Source organism: Heterocephalus glaber, unplaced genomic scaffold, assembly GCF_053883595.1.
Source record: "Heterocephalus glaber isolate CG9 unplaced genomic scaffold, H.glaber_assembly_v1.0 deba00001447, whole genome shotgun sequence".
Taxonomy (NCBI): Eukaryota; Metazoa; Chordata; class Mammalia; order Rodentia; family Bathyergidae; genus Heterocephalus; species Heterocephalus glaber.
The window spans coordinates 3,546,899-3,564,780 of record NW_028258299.1 but is presented as its reverse complement, the minus strand read 5'-3'; the positions used below and the strand labels follow the sequence as shown (position 1 = coordinate 3,564,780).

At 59.3% G+C, this 17,882-nt stretch overlaps 1 protein-coding gene and 1 long non-coding RNA gene across 8 annotated transcripts in view; one reads left to right on the top strand and one right to left on the bottom strand.

Moving 5' to 3' along the window:
- Acot7 (acyl-CoA thioesterase 7) overlaps nucleotides 1-17,882 on the top strand; it is a 76,166-nt gene that overhangs the window by 24,425 nt on the left and 33,859 nt on the right. For 5 of the 7 annotated variants that reach the window (XM_004863722.3, XM_004863723.3, XM_087214406.1 and 2 more), the window contains exons 2-5: nucleotides 1,777-1,894; nucleotides 9,158-9,314; nucleotides 12,642-12,733; nucleotides 16,637-16,751. In XM_004863722.3, coding sequence (XP_004863779.1) covers nucleotides 1,777-1,894; nucleotides 9,158-9,314; nucleotides 12,642-12,733; nucleotides 16,637-16,751 — 482 coding nt within the window. Of the gene's footprint in view, nucleotides 1-1,776; nucleotides 1,895-6,650; nucleotides 6,885-9,157; nucleotides 9,315-12,641; nucleotides 12,734-16,636; nucleotides 16,752-17,882 lie in introns of those variants that run through there. The other 2 variants (XM_087214405.1, XM_021243650.2) reach the window with 2 other exon arrangements.
- LOC147827363 (uncharacterized) lies at nucleotides 5,259-7,964 on the bottom strand. Its single transcript, XR_015452473.1, has 2 exons — nucleotides 7,416-7,964; nucleotides 5,259-5,756 (listed from the first exon to the last, which is right to left on the bottom strand). It is a non-coding gene; the product is annotated as an uncharacterized LOC147827363 (long non-coding RNA).

The following is a 17,882-nucleotide window of genomic DNA, read 5'->3' as shown; positions in this document are numbered from 1 at the left end:
GCCTCTCTTTTCTTTGTGACCAGTAAAGAGGAACAGGAAACGCTTCTTACACCCACGGCATTATAACAGCTGGGGAAGTGAAAGCTCAGATGAGGGTCCAGATTCTCCTGGCTCCCCCTTGCTCCCACACCTGCCTATCCAGAGATGGGCTCGGAGGGAGCAAGGTGGGCGCTGGCACAGCACCCAGGAGGGTGATGAAGGATGCCCAGGAATCGGGCACTAGGTGCCACTGGCTATGGGAGAGGCACTGATTGGGGAGCTGACCGGAAGCAGGAGTGAGGTCTTTTGGGGACAGGTTTGTGCCCGGATAGACAGAGCTGAGGGCATGTTCCAGAGTGGCCAGTTGGCCTTTGGTGGAGGACCACAGGGGCCCGAGATGACCAGGCTGGGGAGGAGCAGCCACACAGCCTGGGTTCTGGGTGTGGACTCCACGGGTCAGTACCAAGTGAAAGGGTCCCTGGAAGAGGCACGGGGTGTTGGCAGTGTATGGTCCCAGGGCCTGTCCAACCCCAGGGCCAGAAGCCACGCTGGTGTCACCTGGCTGCACGATCCAAGGGCAGGCAGAGGCACCCCGGGGTGACTTTGGGTATAGGTGCAGGCGGCTGTTGGTCACATGAGGACATCCGTGCCACTTGCTGTGAAGGTGTCTCCTGGCTCTTTCTTGGAGCTTCTGACCCTGGATCGGCCAGGGCTGACTGCTGAGTGCTTGCTGGGTGCCCCTGGGTGCTGCTCCCCCCTGTATGTGGCTGGCTCACTTGCATCCCTGCAGGCGAGGCGGGACTCATTGCCCCTGCACAGGCGAGGAGCTAGAGGGATGAGTTCTGGCTGGTTGCCCTGGGAACGGCTGGCAGGAGCTGAGCCAGGCCGTGTGGCGCTGAGAGCCTGACCAGCTGGGCCTCCTGGCCGCGGAAGGGGGGATGCCAGGCTTGGGGTGCTGGTCTGGGGCCTGCATGGCCATCAGGGCAGAGCAGGCGGGCGAGCGCAGACAGGGCTGGACTCCAGGCACGTGCTCTCTGCTGTCCATCTGGGCCAGACCTGCAAAGGCGAGTGTACTGCGGGTGGTAGTCTGGGAAGGTGCCAGGCTCGTGGGCTGCCGTGGGAGGAGTGCCAGGTGGGCTGTTGGGATCCAGAGAGTTCATGGCACCCACAGCAAGGACAGCCTCTCCTCTCTGGGCCTGTGTGATGGTGTCACTGCTCTTCTTGGCCTCTGCTGAGCCCGGGCCCCTCGTCCCCCTCAGACGTTCCCCACGCTGTGGGCAGGCGAGAGCCAGCATCCCCTGTAACCGGGCCCAGAGGTCTTGAAGCTGTGCCTTTGTCTGGTTTTCAGAAGAGCCGTGGCCAACCTGTGTCCTGTGATGTCCACTAGGGCACGGTGGCCCTGGGATCGGTGCCAGTGTTGCAGTCTGTTTCTCGTGCTCATGAGTTTCAGCTGATTGCTAGTGAGCTGGCCTTGGGGCAGCCTGGTGTGTGCTGCTGAGGACCCGAGGCTTCACTGGAGGCCTTTGCTGGCCAGGGCAGGCCAGTGCTTGTGGCTGCAGGAGGAGAAAGTCCCTCAAGCCCTTGTCCTGCTCATGGACAGGGCCATGGAGCCCCTTCATGCCCTGTCAGTAAGGTGCTTGGCTTTGGCGAGTGACCATCCCGGGGGGCCCCAGCATGTGGTTCTTCTCCTTCCTCTGGGAGCCACTGGTCTCCTAGGGACCTCCCTTCCCAGGGGCACTGGGCACATGTTCTGTCCATCCTGGAGGCCTCATCTTGTTTCTCTCTCATCCATCCTAGGATCATGCGGCCAGACGACGCTAATGTGGCGGGCAACGTCCACGGCGGGACCATCCTGAAGATGATTGAGGAGGCCGGGGCCATCATCAGCACCCGGCACTGCAACAGCCAGAATGGGGTGAGCGTCGGGCCCTAGCCGGGTCTGGGGTCTTCCCCTCCCTGCCCATCAGGCCCTGGCAGCCTGGCTGGGGCTCGGACTCATGCAGGGTTGGGGCCCTGGAGAAGAGGGTAGGAAACCCCAGGGAACAAGTTGCCCGCCACTGCTGGGAGCTGGGTCCCACCTCTGTCCCCCCACGCCCCAGACTCTGGGGGCCGGGCCCTGCTGTGGCTCTGCACTGCTGCTTCCTGACCTGAAGCCCAACAGTGGTGCCCACCATGGTGCTGGCGCTCTGCCTGGCTTGACCCACACAGTGTATTGTGAGGTGGTCCCGCAGGACCTGCATTTCCTCTGCAGGCCGGGCAGGGAGCAGGGACGGGGCTGCATCTTGCTGGGGCAGTGGCACTGTGGGGGTAGCCACAGAGGGCACCGTGGGAGCCCATGGCCACTGGGGCCTCGGCCGGCGACCTGCTGTGCACTCTGGGCAGAGGAGAGTCCTAGAGGGCCCCGTTCCTTCTGAAGGCTGCTGAGCCTGGGCAGCTCTGACGCTCGGCGCCACTCTGTGGCGTTGCACTCCGCAGAGGCTGTTAGAACTAACATTTGTGGTCACTTTGTGTGGTGCAAGTCTAGTGGCACCATTTTTGTTTGGCTTTTTTTGGTACCGGGGATTGAACTCGGGTCCTTGTGCTTGTGCAGCAGGTGGCAAAACCACTGAGCTAAATCCCTGGCCCACCATTATTTGTTTTAACAGAATGTGCACACTTTGTGTCTCTGTGCCACATATGGGTGATTCTTGTAATATTTTAAATATTCTACCTGGTGTGGTGGTACATGCCTGTAAGTCTGGGACTCTGGGAGGCCGAGGCAGGAGGATTCCAAGTTCAAGCCAGGCCGGGGTGACTGAGCAACTTAGTAAGACCCTATCTCAAAAAGAATTTCTTTTAAAAAGAGAAGGGCTGGAGATGTAGCTCAGAGGGAGGGCCCTGGATTCGATTCCCAGTACAGTGGTACCTCGGTTCATGAACTTAATTCTTCCCACAATTCTGGTTGCTGAATTTGTTCCATGATTTGTGCAAAAAATTGAATTTATGGCTGGGGATTTAGCTCAGTGATTCCGCTGCCTGCCTCGATAGCGCAAGGTCCCAAGTTCAATCCCTGGTACCCCCTGGCCCCCAAATTAAATTTGCGAATCAGTTTTTGCAAAAACAAAATGAAACAAAAAACCCCACCCCAAACATTATTATCATATCTGCTTTGGTGTTCTATGATTGATTTTGTTTGTTTTTGTGGCAAGCACTGTACCCCTGAGCTGCACCTGCAGCCTGATTAGCAGTCTTCCATGGTACCGCTGTAGTGTTTTGGGGGCACCGTGGACTGTGCCCATGTAAGTCCGCAAACACCCTCCATAAATGCTGTGTGTCCTGCCTGCTCCGCAGCCACTCCCCATCTCCCTCTCACCCGCTCTGTTCTGGGACAGCAGTGTTAAAATCGGGACACTTAGTCACTATAATATCCTCCCAGGGTTCAGTTGAAAGGAAAGCCACAGGTCTCACTTGAAGTCCGAAGCTAGAAATAATTAAGCTCAGGGAGGAGGATGCATGGGGAAGCTGGTGAAAGCCAAGTCACGGTGTGAATCAAAGAATGAGTTCCGTGAAATCGGGAGTGCAGCTCCAGGGCACACACGAGTGATGGGAAGCCAAGCAGCCTCCTCGCTGATGTGGAAAATGTCTTATTTGTTTTATTTATTTTGGGGGGGCAGGGTCTTGCTATGTGGTCCAGGTTGGGCTCAAACTCACTACGTAGCCCAGGCGGGCCTCCAACTCATGGCAATCCTCCTGCCTTGGCTTCCTGAGTGCTGGGATTACGCCCGGCTCTCAAAGGACTCCTATAAGGGGCTAATTCCTGGCCATAGCGACGCGCAGAGACAGCTGGGACAAGTTGACCAAAGCCCTCCTGGGCGGAGAGGAGGGCTCAAGGCTTCAGGGGCAGAAGGGGCTGCAGACGTGGTGCAAATAGCAGGAGAACTGGGGTGAGGAGTGGAGCCTGGGATGTGACCTGATCTCTCACTGGAGCACTTGAGTGAGTGGAGAGAGGCTTCTGAGGACCAGTAAGGCGGGTGGAATCTACTCCTGGGAAGATGCCACAGACACCGATGAGGTGGCGGCAGAGGGTCTAGGTCAGCACAAAGCTGATGCAGCAGTTGCAGAACCTAAGAGGGTCGCTTCTAGCTTTCAGGGACATTCGACTTTCTGTGGGTGGGAGGACACAGGCAGGCAGCAGGCCTCATTGGGTTCTTACTTTAAGGAATCACCACTGTACGCTGGGTGTGGTGGTGCACACCTGTGATCCTAGCACTCTGGAGGCTGAAGCAGGAGGATCGCCATGAGTTTAAGACCAGCCAGGGCTACATAGTGAGATCAAGACCAGTCTGCACTACATAGTGAGACCCTGTCTCAAAAACTAAAGAAAAGGAAGAGAAATTCCCACACCACCCCAGCCTTCAGGAGCCACCCTTGTCAGATTGTCACCAGCAAAGGCTATGGGTCACCGAAGGCTCAGATATCATTAGCAGTTTTTAGCAATAAAGGTTTTTTTGAATAAAGTTTTTGTAATTAAGATCTATACATTGTTCTTTAGACACAATGCTATCACACACTTAATAGACTGCAGTATATGACAAATGTAACTTTTATAAGCACTGGAAGCCAACAAGCTTGTGTGACTTGTATGGTGATACTCGCTTCATTGCGGTGGCCTGGAGCTGTACCTGGGGGGGCTGAGAACTGTCCTAGAGTTTGGCAAGCTCAGCAGAGTGGCCTGGCAGCTCCCCGCTTCCTAGGTGGCATCGTGTCACCCTGTCCTTGAAGGGTGGAGGTGACAGGATGTCCCCCAGGGTCTTTGTGGGCGTCGTGGCCTCGTTCATGGGGGCTCCACACTCGTGACTTAAATCACCTCCCAGAAGCACGTGTCCAGCCCTGACCGTCCACCCTGGAGTGGAAGGCTATGCATGGAGACCGAGCTGTGCCGGGGTGATGAGCAGGGCTGGGTGTGGGGACCTCTGGGTGGTGGAGTGGGATTGGGTGCCTGCCTGTCTGGCTGGTTTGGTCTTGGTGTGGTGGTTAGGGTTTGGACTCTTTTGGAACCTGGCACATTGGAGAGCGCCCCCTGGTGGCTGTGGGGAGGACAGGCCCCAGCCCGTGAGGGTGGAAGTCTGGTAGACTCTTTGGGAGACCAATGGTGAAGGCCCCAGGTGGGCCTGGCCAGAGAGTATGGACACTGGGATGGGAGAGCCCCCAGGACAAGGGGCGGAGGAGCGCGAGGGAGGCCTAGGGGGCACTAGTGCCTCTGGTGGGTGTGGAAGCAATCACTGACATTGGCTAAGCACTTGGCATTTGCAAAGCTCTGAAGTGCTTTAGGGTGTGTAATTCTCACGACACCTCTTATGTTGTACGTTCTTATTCCCATTGTTCCATTGCACAGATGAGGAAACTGAGCCACAGAGAGGGCAAGGCCCTGAGGCTGCAGGTGGGAGGCTGGGCAGGAGGCTCCTGCTGTACAGGCCCTGCTGCTTCACACCCAGGTGCTGGGGGCCGTTCTGGCTCCCCGGCTGGAGGGGTGTCTGGTCCCAGCTCAGGAGGGTCTGTGAGCTCCAGGCAGCTGGGTGACACCCCCAGTCCTAGGTGGCTGGACGCTGACCACGGAGGGGCCTTGCTGGAGCCCTGGAGGGGTGACAGAGAGGTTGTATTGCTGTCCCTGGTTGCAGAGCAGCAAGCAGCAGAGCTGGGATTTGAACCCAGCACCCAGGGCTGTTCTTTTGGGCTGCTTCCGAAACTGCTGGCCTGGCCTGAGGTCCTGGGGTCCATAAGGAGCCCATTCCGGTCACCTGGGGAATAGAGCAGAGGGTGTTTCTGCGGCAGATGCTGAGCAGAGTGCTCGTGGCTCCTTCCTTCCTGGTGGGGCCGCCCTGTCCCTTACGCTCTGAAGCTGGGAGTTACAGGGTGCCTGGAAACAGCAGGACCAGGAGATGCCCGCAGGCCTGAGGCTCCAGCCTGATGTGGAATTTCCGGGTCACATCAGCCTCTATGGGGGGCCTGGCCTGGCCAGCCCAGCACCCAGCTGCGTCCTGGGAAGCAGCTGCTCAGTCACTGTGGGCTGAACTCGTGCTGCCCGGACCCGTCCCAAAGTCGCACCAGCCCGGCCTCGCTCGTGCTGAGCAGGAAAGCTCCTCTCCTGGGCTCTGTGAGCAGGAAACCAGGCTGGAGTGAGACTCACAGGGCTGCCATTCCTCCGTGTTTCCAGCCAGGAGGGAATCGGGCTCCGGGCTTTTAGGTGGCCTTTGTACCAGGCCTCCCGTGATGGCTCTCGTGTCCCTCTGCCAAGCCTGGCGGGCACAACTGGGAGGCCCTGGCACAGAGCTACCAGAGTTCAGAGTTCCTCCCAACCGACAGGGACTGAAGGAAAAGTCTGGTCCTGAGCTTCTGTCCCCTCCCACCCTCCCCGAGGCCCGGAACCTGCCCTGGACTCATTCCTGCATGGGCGCCGCTTGCCAGTCAGGAACGCTGGCTTCGTTCCGCTCATTGCTTTGCCAACAGTGCTTGGAAGGCTCTGGGGAGAGATGCTGCCAGACCGAGTGGCGGTGGCTGGCCCTCCCCCTCCTTCCATCCACTGCCTTTCCAGTTGCTGCCAGTGGGTGGCGGCATCGCCCCACCCGTGCGGGTCGCCCTTCCGGGTCCTGCACCCGCGCCTGCGCGCTGTGGCTGGGCGGGGCAGCCGGGGTTCGCGGGTCTGACTCTGACAAGGAGCTCTAGCCGCGCCAGTACAGCCTCCCGCCCAGCCCCATCCGTGTGCCTTGCCTGGACCGTCCGTCCCCGTGATGACTGTGACAGTGGCGCTGTCACAGGCTCCCCAGCCTGAGCGAGACCCACCTGGGAGGATGAGACCCACCTGGGAGGATGAGACCCAGGTCCCAGCTTCGGAGAGGCAGGTCCAGGTTGGGGACGCACCGGGGAAGGTACAGGCTGGGGTGGGGGGGCAGGCAGGGTGGGGAGGGTACAGGGCACAGCCGGGGGCTCAAGCTGGCACCTGTCACCACGTGACGTTGGGCAGCTTGCCCCCTGCCTCGCAGACCACCCCACCACAGCCAGGGGCAGCCCGAAGGGACTCGTCCACGACCCAGCATCCTGTGCAAGGTGATGCCTTCCAGCCCAGAGTCATCAAGTGCCAAACAGTCTGGTGCTGAATGGAGGCCCGCGTTGTCACTGCCTGTGTCATTTGACTGGCAGAGATGAAAAATAAGTTCATTCTGCCTGGCATGGTGGCACATGCCTGTAATTCAGCAGTCTGGGAGGCTGAGGCAGGAGGACCACAAGTTCAAGACCAGCCTGGGCAATTTAGGAACTTAGGTAGACGCTCAAATTAAAAAGAGCCGGTGATGTAGCTCAGCCAAAGGCCCGGGGTTCAGTCCCTGTACTGCAGGGTGACCTGAGGTCCTGAAGCTGTGTGGGTCACTGCTGGCCTTTGGGAACCTGTAACAAATACTCACCACTTGGACCTACAAGTTATCCCAAGCGCGGAAAGTGTTTTCCTGCACAGCGTTGTTTATAACAAGTGATAGTGGAGGTTGACCAGATCTTGGGTAAGAGAGTTCAGTCCTCTTTGGCTGTTAAAGGTAGCTTGCAAAGTGGCACCGTGGAAGAGTAAGGAGAGGCCCTCCATGCTGTGTGGTCGGCTGGTGCCCCTCCCAGATTCCTGTGTGAAAGCCTCCCGCTCAAGATGACGTTCCACAAGGCAGAGCTTTGGAGGTGATTGGGTCAGGAGGGTGGAGCCCTCACGAAGGGCTCAGAGTCCTCGCCCCTTCTGCCTCACGAAGACAGCTGCACCTCGCCATTGATGACAGCAGCCCCTCAGCGACACTGAATCTGCTGGCACCTTGGTCCTGAACTTTCTGCCTCCAAACCTGTGGGATTAGATGTCAGCCAGGTCCTGGTATTTTGTTCAGCAGCGCGGATGGACTGAGACATTGACCTGTATGGTGCTCTCCAGGGTGAAGGAAGGGAGAGGACTGGGTGGGGCGGTCTAGCTGCGGCTGGCACGTGGGAGGCACAGTGTGAGTCTGAGGCCGCAGCTTATCAGCCGCAAGTGAACTGCGGAGCAGGTGATGGGCCACACCTGGTGCCAGGTGCCCTTTGTTCCTTTCAAGTGTTGAATCCCGAGAACGTGCTGCCCCAATGAAGGAGAAAGTAAAACTTAAAACTGAATAATGAGGGTTGGGGATGTAGCTCAGTGGCGCCGTGCCCGCCTCACAAGTGCAAGGTCCTGAGTTAAATCCCCGATACCGGAAAAAAAAAATGAATAATGATGACAAAGAGCACGATCCTGACAGGCAGATTATGTTTCCCACATTGAGTGAGAAAAATCAGAATGTGGAAGTGTGTGTTTAAGTTTTGCTCAGCTGTGTAAGCCTAGGGTTCAATCCTAGTGACCCTGGTTTAATCCCCAGCACCACACAAGTGTGCACATGTGCACGAGTACACGCACACACACACATACACACACAGGCTGTGAAACAAGGACCCAGGCAAGCAAACAAATGAGCCCCCATTCCTAGGAACAGCCTGGGAAGATCTCACTGTAGTGGAGACCCTCGTGCTGGAAGGGAGAGGCCACGCCCTCCCTCCTGCTCCGGTCCCCAGATCTGCACCAGTGCCCGCGTGTCTCTTCCACTGTCGTTAAGAGGCAGTGCGTGTTGATGTTCGCTGCCTGCGGAACAAGGAAGCTTCCGGTCACCACCTCACCTCCTGGCTGCTCTGGCGTAGCCTCGGGGTCCATGTCCTGCACTTCTGTGTTTGGGACTCTGTTGTCCGTAACCTGTGTCACTCACAGCGGGTTTTCATAGCTGGGACAAAATTCCCAGGTGCCCCCAATTTAAAGGAGCAGAGGTTTGTGTTTGCCCACGTGTTCAGCCCATAGGTAGCTGACTCCAAGGCAGAGACAGGGTGGCAGCGGGGCCCCGGGAGCAAAAGGTGGTCAGCGCCTGTCGGCAGCAAGCGGAGAGGAGGGCTGGGATGAGTCTCTCCCATCCCCACCTCCCGCAGCACCGAACCCAGGAAGGCTTCTGCTGGACCCAGTCCACTTCCGGACATGTGCAGCTCCTGGGAGACATGGTAGACCTAAAGCGTAACCGTGGCCAACAGAACCAGAGGCAGCTGGGGGAGGGCAGTGTGTCCAGGGCAGGGTTCAGAGAGCTGGGCCAGGCTCGCCGGCTCATGGTGTCTGGTCTTGCAGGAGCGCTGTGTGGCTGCCCTGGCCCGGGTGGAGCGTACCGATTTCCTGTCGCCCATGTGCATCGGTGAGGTGGCACACGTCAGTGCTGAGATCACCTACACCTCCAGACACTCTGTGGAAGTCCAGGTCCACGTGATGTCCGAAAACATCCTCACAGGTAACTTCTGGCTGCCGCCACCAAGCTGCCTGCCTGGGGTGGCGGTGAGGGTGTGGCCAGGGGCTGCCCGTCCTCTGGCCTCCTGCTGTCCCTGCCCATCCCTTCTGTGGCCTGGAAGCTGTGGGCTCTTCAGGGCTTGCTGCTGCCCCTCGGAGGGCCTGGGGCAGGGATGGGCAGGAGCCTGGCTTGGGCAGGAGCTGGCATGAGAACCTCTGCCCAGGTTGGTGCCTCTGCACTCTCCGCCACTGCAGTAGTCATGGAAACCCCTTTCTTCCCTCAGTGCCGCAGGAGAGCAGGGCTCTTTCTCACATGCACTCACGCTGCTTTTTATAACCCAGCTGGTGACGGGGCAGGCAGGCCCCTCGCCCCCTCTGGCTGCTCACTGCCACCTGTGGTCCCGCACGGAGTAGAGGCTCGGTCATCCCCTTTCCTTTCTCCCGCCCCTGGTCCTCAGAGGTGGTGGCTCTGTGGACCTTGGGCTTGGGGCTCCCTAAGGGGCTCAAGCCTTCTTCCCCTGCAGGGCCGGGAGCACAGTTATCCAACCAGGGCTGGCAGTTATGGCACAGGTCGGTCCAGCCGAGAGAGGCCTGGTCTCCAAGAGTCCCAGGGGCTCTGTGTGCAGCAAGCCCCCTGGCCTCGGGTGACCCTGAGGTGCTGGACTTGGGTTGTGGCACAGGAAGGGCCAGCTGTGCGCACTGTGCCAGTGCAGGCGGCCCCCTTGCACCCTGCGGTGGCCTGGGCCTTCCTCTCTAGGCCCAGCTGTGATGGCCTTGTTTGGGGTGCACAGAGGTGTCCTCAGGCTCGAGTGGGTCCAACCCCTGTCCCCTCAGTGGAGAATCCAGGCATAGCCTAGGTCTTGGCCTCCTCCTCCTGGTGGCCTCTGTGGTCTAGTGCCCAGCACTGACTGGACCCCACACTCCAAAGCTGGGCCTGGTGGCACCTGCCTGAAATCCCAGCCTCTGGGAGGCTGAGGCAGAAAGATCAAAGTTCAAGCCCAGCCTGGGTAACTTCACCAGACCCTGCCTTGAAATAAACTTTAAAAATGAGTAGCTAGCTGAGCCCCAAGGCCCTGGGTTCAGTCCCCGGCCCGCAGAGGACCTTCACCGTTCAGGATCAGAGAGGACGTCGGGTGGGCGTTACCCATCTCGTGGGTGAGGAGATGGAGGTGCGGAGGAGGCAGGCCTTAGGTTCCCGTCTGTCTGTCCCAAGCTCAGCCTCCCAGTGGGGCCGGGCAGTGTGGACTCGGAGCCCAGGGGCCTGGCCGTCTCCGCGTCCTTTTGCCCCAGAGCCCACTGTGATGGCTGGGCTCCCCATCTTCCTCTGCGCTCATGGGTTCTGCCGCCTTTTCCTGGGCTGTGCGCGTGTGCAGCCTCCGTCTCCGCCTTGACGCCTGGCGTCGCTCTACCCTCGAGTGTCTGTCTGCCCAGGAGTCCCCACAAGTGGAGCCGTGAGGCCTGACCCCCACGCTGCACTGAGCACACAGTGAGCCCTGGCTGAGTGGGCGAGGGCCACTGAGACTGGAGGGGCACAGGCTGGGGGACAGGTAGCGCAGATGAGGCAGTATGGCGGTGCGGGTGGCGTGACAGTGCCACGCTCCTTCTCCCCAGGAGGCAGTGGCGCTCCTATGTGTCCCTCCCGAAAGGTGGTGGCCAGGTAGCGGAGGGCACAGCCAGGCGCACACGGCAGACCTGACCCTGAGGTCCGCTCGTTCCTCTCCTTGGTCACAGCATTACACTAACAGGAGGTGACAGACTCTGCCCTGGCTGCGAGCACAGCTGGGGCCTCTCCCGAGCTGGAGACGTCAGTCAGTGCTGCAGATCTGGCGGTGGTTTTGTTAAGTGATGGCGAACGTGCAATTAGCATGTTCGCCTCCTGCTCGGCATGTTCATTTAGGTCTGGCGGGCCACTCGGGTTTCCATGGAAACCTGCTCGGCAGCCTGCCTCGAGCTGAGTCCAACAGGAAATCTTTATTCCCAAGAGCAGGTTGTCAGATTCACTCTGAGTCAAAGCACGGTGGAAATATTTTCCCATAGTGTCTGCCCGAGGCCCCCAGTAAGCAGTGCTGACCTGGGGAATAGCGCCTGGCCTGGCGGGGAGGCAGGAGCGGCTCTAGGCCCCTCTCTGATCAACACCTTCGATTTGCGCCCTGGGGCTATGTCCAGCGGGAGCCTCAGGGAAGCCCGGGTCCCTGCAGGACGACAGGGTAGCGGCACCTGGTAGCGGCCACCTCCTTGGGCCTTGGGGAAGGTGCTAGCTGCTCCCTGGCACCCGCCTTGTTTGTCGTTTCCTGGAGTCTCATGACTGCTCTACCCTGGGAGTCTTCCAAGTTGCAAAAGCCACCTTTTGAAAGAGTCCTTGGGAATACTCTGGAATGTCTGGCTCCTAGGCGACCTGGGTCTGCACTCAGAACAGTATCAAGTTTCCGTGTGACCCTGGGCAAACCCCTGGGCCTCTCTGGGCTTCAGCTTCTCCTGTATGAGTGAGCATGGACCAGTCTTCTCCAGACCTAGACAGACTCCCTGCTCTGCTCAGTGCCCTAAGGGGTGGCACTGGGAGGTGCCAAGCCGAGTTGGCAGTGAGTCCCAGGGTCAGGTGTACAGGCCTCCTCTTGTCCCCGCCCCCAGGTGCCATCCTCCTTCCTGGGCGTTCCTGTCTGGCAGGAGTTCCCGCCAGGGTTGGGCAGGTGGACAGGATTGTGGGAAAAGCTGTGGGTGCTGATACTTGGGGGTCATGAGTGCACAGGAGCTGGCCCAGCCCGCCCGGGACCCGACCCCCAGCATTGGGCACAGTCTGTCCGCCCCTTCCAGGTCCTTCTGCCTGGGAGGCTCTTAGAGGCCTCTGATATGTTTTCTTTCTCTCCTTTCTTCCTGCCTGCCTGCTGTTTTTTCCTTTCTTGTTTTTTGAGCCAGAGTCTCACTGTGTAGTCCAGGCTGGCCTTGAGCTTGCAGTCCTCCTGCTTCAGCCTCCCGAGTGCTGGCATCATAGGTTGTGCCACCACATCCAGCTGTCAGCATGCTATCGTAACCAGACTCTCTTCCTGTCAGAACGCCAGGTGTGAGCCCGTGTTTGGACCAGCCAGGCTTACTGCTGTGTCTGGACGGAGTGGGCTGGGGTGGGACTGGGGCCCGGGCTCCAGGGGCCAGGGTTGGGGCCCGCACAGCCTGTGTCACGGCCTGTGAGTCTCCAGTTCTACGTGCACGCTTGCATGATGGCCAAGACTCTGGGCCGGAAAGCTGGAAAAGACCTTGGGCCTGGGGAGCATCGGAGCCCAGCCTGGTGCACCCCTCCCCAGGCTGCTGCTTGCTCATGTGGTTTTCTTCTCTTAAGGAACCAAAAAGCTGACCAATAAGGCCACCCTGTGGTACGTGCCCCTGTCCCTGAAGAATGTGGACAAAGTCCTCGAGGTGCCTCCTGTTGTGGTAAGGCTGTCCTGCGCTGGCCCGGGGCGGGGTGTGGGTGGGAGGCCCTGGGGAGCAGCACACCCCGAGCAGGGCCGCCAGTTCTTTCTCAGAGGAACACAGCAGGGAGGCTTCGTCTGTGTTGCTTAACTCACTCGGAGAACGTGCGTGTCAGCTCCCAGAAGCTGTGGGCAGGTGTCCCTCCGCTCTGCAGGGCCTGCATGTCACACCCCTGAGCAGAGAGGAGGCTGGCATTGCCATGGGGATGGGACAGGGACCTGTCCTGCCTGGGCCAGGAGAGAGCAGGGTATCCTTTCCACTCCGGGCACAGCAGATGTGGCAGCTTGGGCCCTGGGGTGGCCTTGCTGCCGTTCCCTCGTGGCCCTGCTGGTGTCACCACTGCCTCTGGGTTTTGCTGAGGACAGAGCCATGGGCAGCTGTGGGCAGCAGGTCTGGACCCCGTCCGTACTTCTCGGGCAGGCCCACGCTTAGAAACAGGGTTCACCACTCCCCGGGTGCTCCCGGCCACCTCCTCCCATGCGCTGGGTCTGTAGAGGTGCGAGGGCAGCCATGACGGTGACAGATCCTGCGCTTGCTGCCCCTGGGCGGCTGGGGCTGCTCCCTGCAGTGTAGACGGCTGAGTAGATTGGCAGCAGTGGGCACCTGCTCCTCCCGGCCCCAACCCCACCAGTGAGCCCGGGTGCTCAACACCAGCCTTCGTTCCTTTCCCGGTGTCCTGTCCCCTCGCAGGGACAGGCTTGGGTCTGTCATCCTCGCCTGCCTTCTCCACCATGGGGCCTTCACATGGTCTTCTCTGGATTCTCACGGTTGGGTGTAGGGCCCATCCCGTCCCTGTGACTTCATCTTACTATGTCTGCAGAAAACCAGTGTCCAGAAACCCCAACTCTGAGGTTCTGGGTGGACCTCAGTTTTGGGAGATGCTGTCCACCACGGGAGGTTGCCCCTGCGGCCACGCCCGCCCCAGCTCCCTCTACCCCTCTTCCTCTCTGGCCTCGACAAGGGTGGAAATGGTGTCCGTTTTCAAGCAGCATGTGCGGCTGTCAGGCCCCAGACGGCTAGGCTGCCCTCCTGGAAGCTCAGGAAGCCCTTGCCCTGCTCCTGCCTTCTTGCTGGTCGGGGCCAGGTAGCTGGAGCTGCTGGGGTCGTGGCAGTGGCCCGGGGTGTGAGATCTGGGCTCCCTTGGCGCATGTGGCCTGGCTGTGGGGAGAGGGCCTCAGCACGCCCTTGCCCCACCTGCCCACCTGGTTGTGGGTTCCTCAGGGGCCCCTGTAGCTTGTTCCTCCCTCTGTGTATGTTGACCAGACATCAATACCGACTCGGCTCCGGTAGGGGCCCGTGTTGGAACTGGGCTGCTGTGCCGCTGGGGCTGTGGAGGGGAGTCTGCACTGCCCCCCAACATGCTGGGGGCCTCAGCCAATGGAATGTAGGGCGTCTGTTGTCACTGGGCCGGGGACCCCGGCAAGCACGGGTTCCTCTGTCTCCAACTGGCATGTCGCATGCCAGCGCCCGACTTAGGCTTCCCGGGCTGCCCAGTGTCCTCCTTTCCACGGGTGGCCACCGTGTGTTCAAGACAACGCACATTTCTGTGTCTCTGCATGCGTGCATGTGTCACGAGCACGTGTACACATATGTGGATGGCACACGCATTTGTGTGTGGGTGTTTTCAGACATGTGGACTTCTCGGGTGTGTGCGTGGCCCTGGAGCAAGCCCGGCTGCTGACCGTGGGCAGTGCCCCCAAGGGTGCGACTTCCTATGATGATTGAAAGAGGCCACCAGGGTGGCTCCAGGGGCGCTGGGGGTGGACGCTGGTTTTTTGCAGATGTCTGACCAGGCTTGAGCGAGAGGCTCCCAGGCTGCCGTGTGGCTGAGTTTGAGCCGCGCTGTCTGCTGCTTCAGAGCCACTAAGCTTGATGAGTCCTTGGGGCGTCAGGTGCCAGCCTTTCATCAGGATGCTCCGCAGTTTGCATGGACCCCCCCCGCCGGCCCCCCGCCATGTTGGGACTGCACCGGGCTACATCCTCAGCCCTTTCTATTTCTTACAAAACTGCTAAGTTGTCCAGGCTAGGCTCTAACTTGGGATCGTCCTGTCTCGGTCTCCTGGAGTGGTGGGATTACAGGCCTGTACCATCATGCCTGGCAAGCAAAACAAAATAGGTCTTTTTTTTCTGTTTGTAGAGCTAGAAATGGAACCTGGGCCTCATACGTGCTAGGCAAGCTCTCCCATGCGCTCCGACCCAAACAGCTCTTTAAATGTGTTTTGTTTTTATGGACAGATGCAGTGGCTCGACCTCTGTGGATGCTCATTCTGTTGGGAATGTTAGAATGTAGTTTACTTGTGTAAGGGAGGTTGAACTGTCCCCTGTAGCTTCAGGAGCTCCCTGCAGCTTTTTCCCTTAACTCTTGGGTCCTTCCCAGCCTCTTCTGAGGAAGGGTTCTCCAGCCGGACGGGATAATTAAGGGGGTGGGTGGGTAATTAAGCCTGGAACAGTCCTGAGAACTTTTGGGGTGTTGGAGCTGAGCCCCAAGCAGGCACGTAGAGGGGTTTAAAAGTGGCTTACAAAGAGAAGGGGAAATATGAAGGATTAAGACACAGTGTGCACATGTGCCAACATCTCCAGATGAATGCATTCATGGTATATCGCAAATATGTACTAAGGAGAAAAAGAACAAAGAATTATCTAATAAAAAAAGTAGCTTAGAAAGGAGGCCTGAAACTGCCACCCGAAGGAACTTGCTTAGGCCCGAGGCGCTGCAGTGGGGCAGAGGAGCCCAGGACCCAGGTGGGAAGGTGAGGGAGGAAGTGACAGATGGGGACTGGCCAGTGGTCAGCACGGAGAAGGGGCCACGGGGAAGGGGCTGGCTGGTGGTCCGGAGAGAGACCACACAGCACCGCAGCCCCCCAGAGGGCCCCAGGTGGAGGAGGGGCATGTGTGTGTCCCCTGAGTGGGCCAAGGACGGGGCACAGGGTCGGTGAGTGACCCACTTCCTCCGTGAGAGGAGCCCAGCATCCCCCACTGTGTGTGGGGCTGAGAAGGCTCGGTGTGGTGTGCGTGTGCGGCCGATTTTACATCACATTTATTTTTAACTTCCTGAGTCAGACCCCCTGTGATGCCTTAGAAGAGCAGTGGGGCCTGGCTGGCTGCCCTGGGAGCTGCAACTTTCCTTCCAGGAATAGCGCAGGTACAAAGCCAAGGCAGCTGAAGGCTGCAGTGTGGTGCCGTTTTCCTAGTGACAACGGCGGGGGGGGGGAGCTGAACATTCAGGAATGACGGGTCAGTTGCAGAAATGACATCACAGCCATACAGCGAAATCATGGAATCGATGATGTGGAGCTTGTGTAGTGTGTGCCAGGCGGTTTCCGATTCATAGGCACAGAAGCAGTTCCGGGAAGGAACACGTGACACCCATAGCTAAGGGAGGACCGTCTGCACATGGTGGCTCCTGGCCTCAGGCTGAGGTCAGATGGCTCCCCAGGCAGAAAGAGGAGGGCAGAGGGGCCTGGGAGGGCGGAAAGCTGACCCCCCACCCCGGCAGCCGGGAACCAGGGGTGGGGGATGAGGGACAAGAAGGTGCCCTTTCGGTCACGTGCCACTGACCGCCTCCGTCCAGGACGCAGCCACTGATGAGCACAGCGTCCCACAACCCAGTCGGCTTCCATACGCGTGAGACTGGGCGACACTTCGGGCCTAAACCGCAGCAGGTCTCAACCCCGCATCCAGCTCAGCTTATCTCGGGACGGGTGGCCTGAGATTTTTGTCTGCTCTGAGCTGGTTACTTAGTAAATATTCGTCCCCAGACCAAGAGCACAGTCCCGGTTACAGGCTGGTGACACAGGCCCCCGACCCTGTGAGGCTGCACCGTGTTCCTGTCATGGGCCTGACCCTCTGTCTGGTTGCCCACAGTATTCCCGCCAGGAGCAGGAGGAGGAGGGCCGGAAGCGGTATGAAGCCCAGAAACTGGAGCGCATGGAGACCAAGTGGAGGAACGGGGACATCGTACAGCCCATCCTGAATCCAGGTACACGCTGATGACATGGGAGGGTGGGTGTCACCCGCATGCTGCCTCCTAGAGCCAGGCTCCTTGTCCCCAGGTTGCCCCCTGGCTCGAGCCAGGCAGGCCCCTCCCAGGTGTCACCCCAGGTGACAGCTGGAAGGCGCACAGCAGCTCTGCGAGTCCTGGTGTGGCACTGCTGCCCAGGGCCTCCATGACCTGGGGCACTGGGGACACTGGCCTAGGACACAATGGAGGAACTTTTTTTAGTACTGGAGATTCAACCCAGGGCCTAATGCATGCTCGGCAAGCACTCTACCGCTGAGCCACATCCCCAGCCCTTTTTATTTTTTATTTTTGTTTTTAGTACCAGGGATCAAACTCTGGACCTTGTGCTTGCGAGGCAGGGGTGGTGCCACTGAGCTAAATCCCCAGTCCCCCTCCCCTTTTGTTTGATTTTGACACAAGGTCTTGTTAATTTGCCCAGGAGGCCTTGAAATTGGGATCCTCCTGTCTCAGCCTCCAGAGTAGCTGGGATTACAGGCCCGAGCCATTGTGCCTGGTGGGCAGCAGCTTTTTCAGTGCTGATTCTCGGCCAGCTCTGTCACACAGACTTCCCTCCTGAGCATGATTGCAGAGCTCACCCGTGGGCAGCAACCCTGTCGTGTGCACGGGCTCCATGTAGGTTGGGGTCTTCGCCTTACCCCGTCTTCCTGCCAGGCTCTCATGAAAGGTCCATGCAGATCCCAGATGAACAGGCCTCGGGGTGTTTTCCCTGCAGATTCATTCAGGTCAGCATCTGGGGTACAAGGGTCCCACCAGGAACCCAGTGAGGCTGCGGGGCCAGTCTGACCCCCCGGCTGTCCCCCCAGTAACAGGTACCACCGCTTTCCTCTGCACACGCGGAGATCACGTGGGATTGTGTGGGAACCCCTTGTGGTTCCCTGTCTCGCTGGAGATTCCGTGGACCCCTCCCCTCCTATGTCCCCCGGAACCCCATACCCCAGCCCGGGCTGCAGGGGTGTTTTGAGGATCTGATTGGGCTTTTGCTGCCCTGTGGTTGCTGCGCCTCAGCAGCTGTCTTGAGGCTCCAACCTGTTTCCCTGCGTGTTGCTGTCACCGGTGTGTGTGCTGGCCCTGCAGTCTGGGCACTGCCCC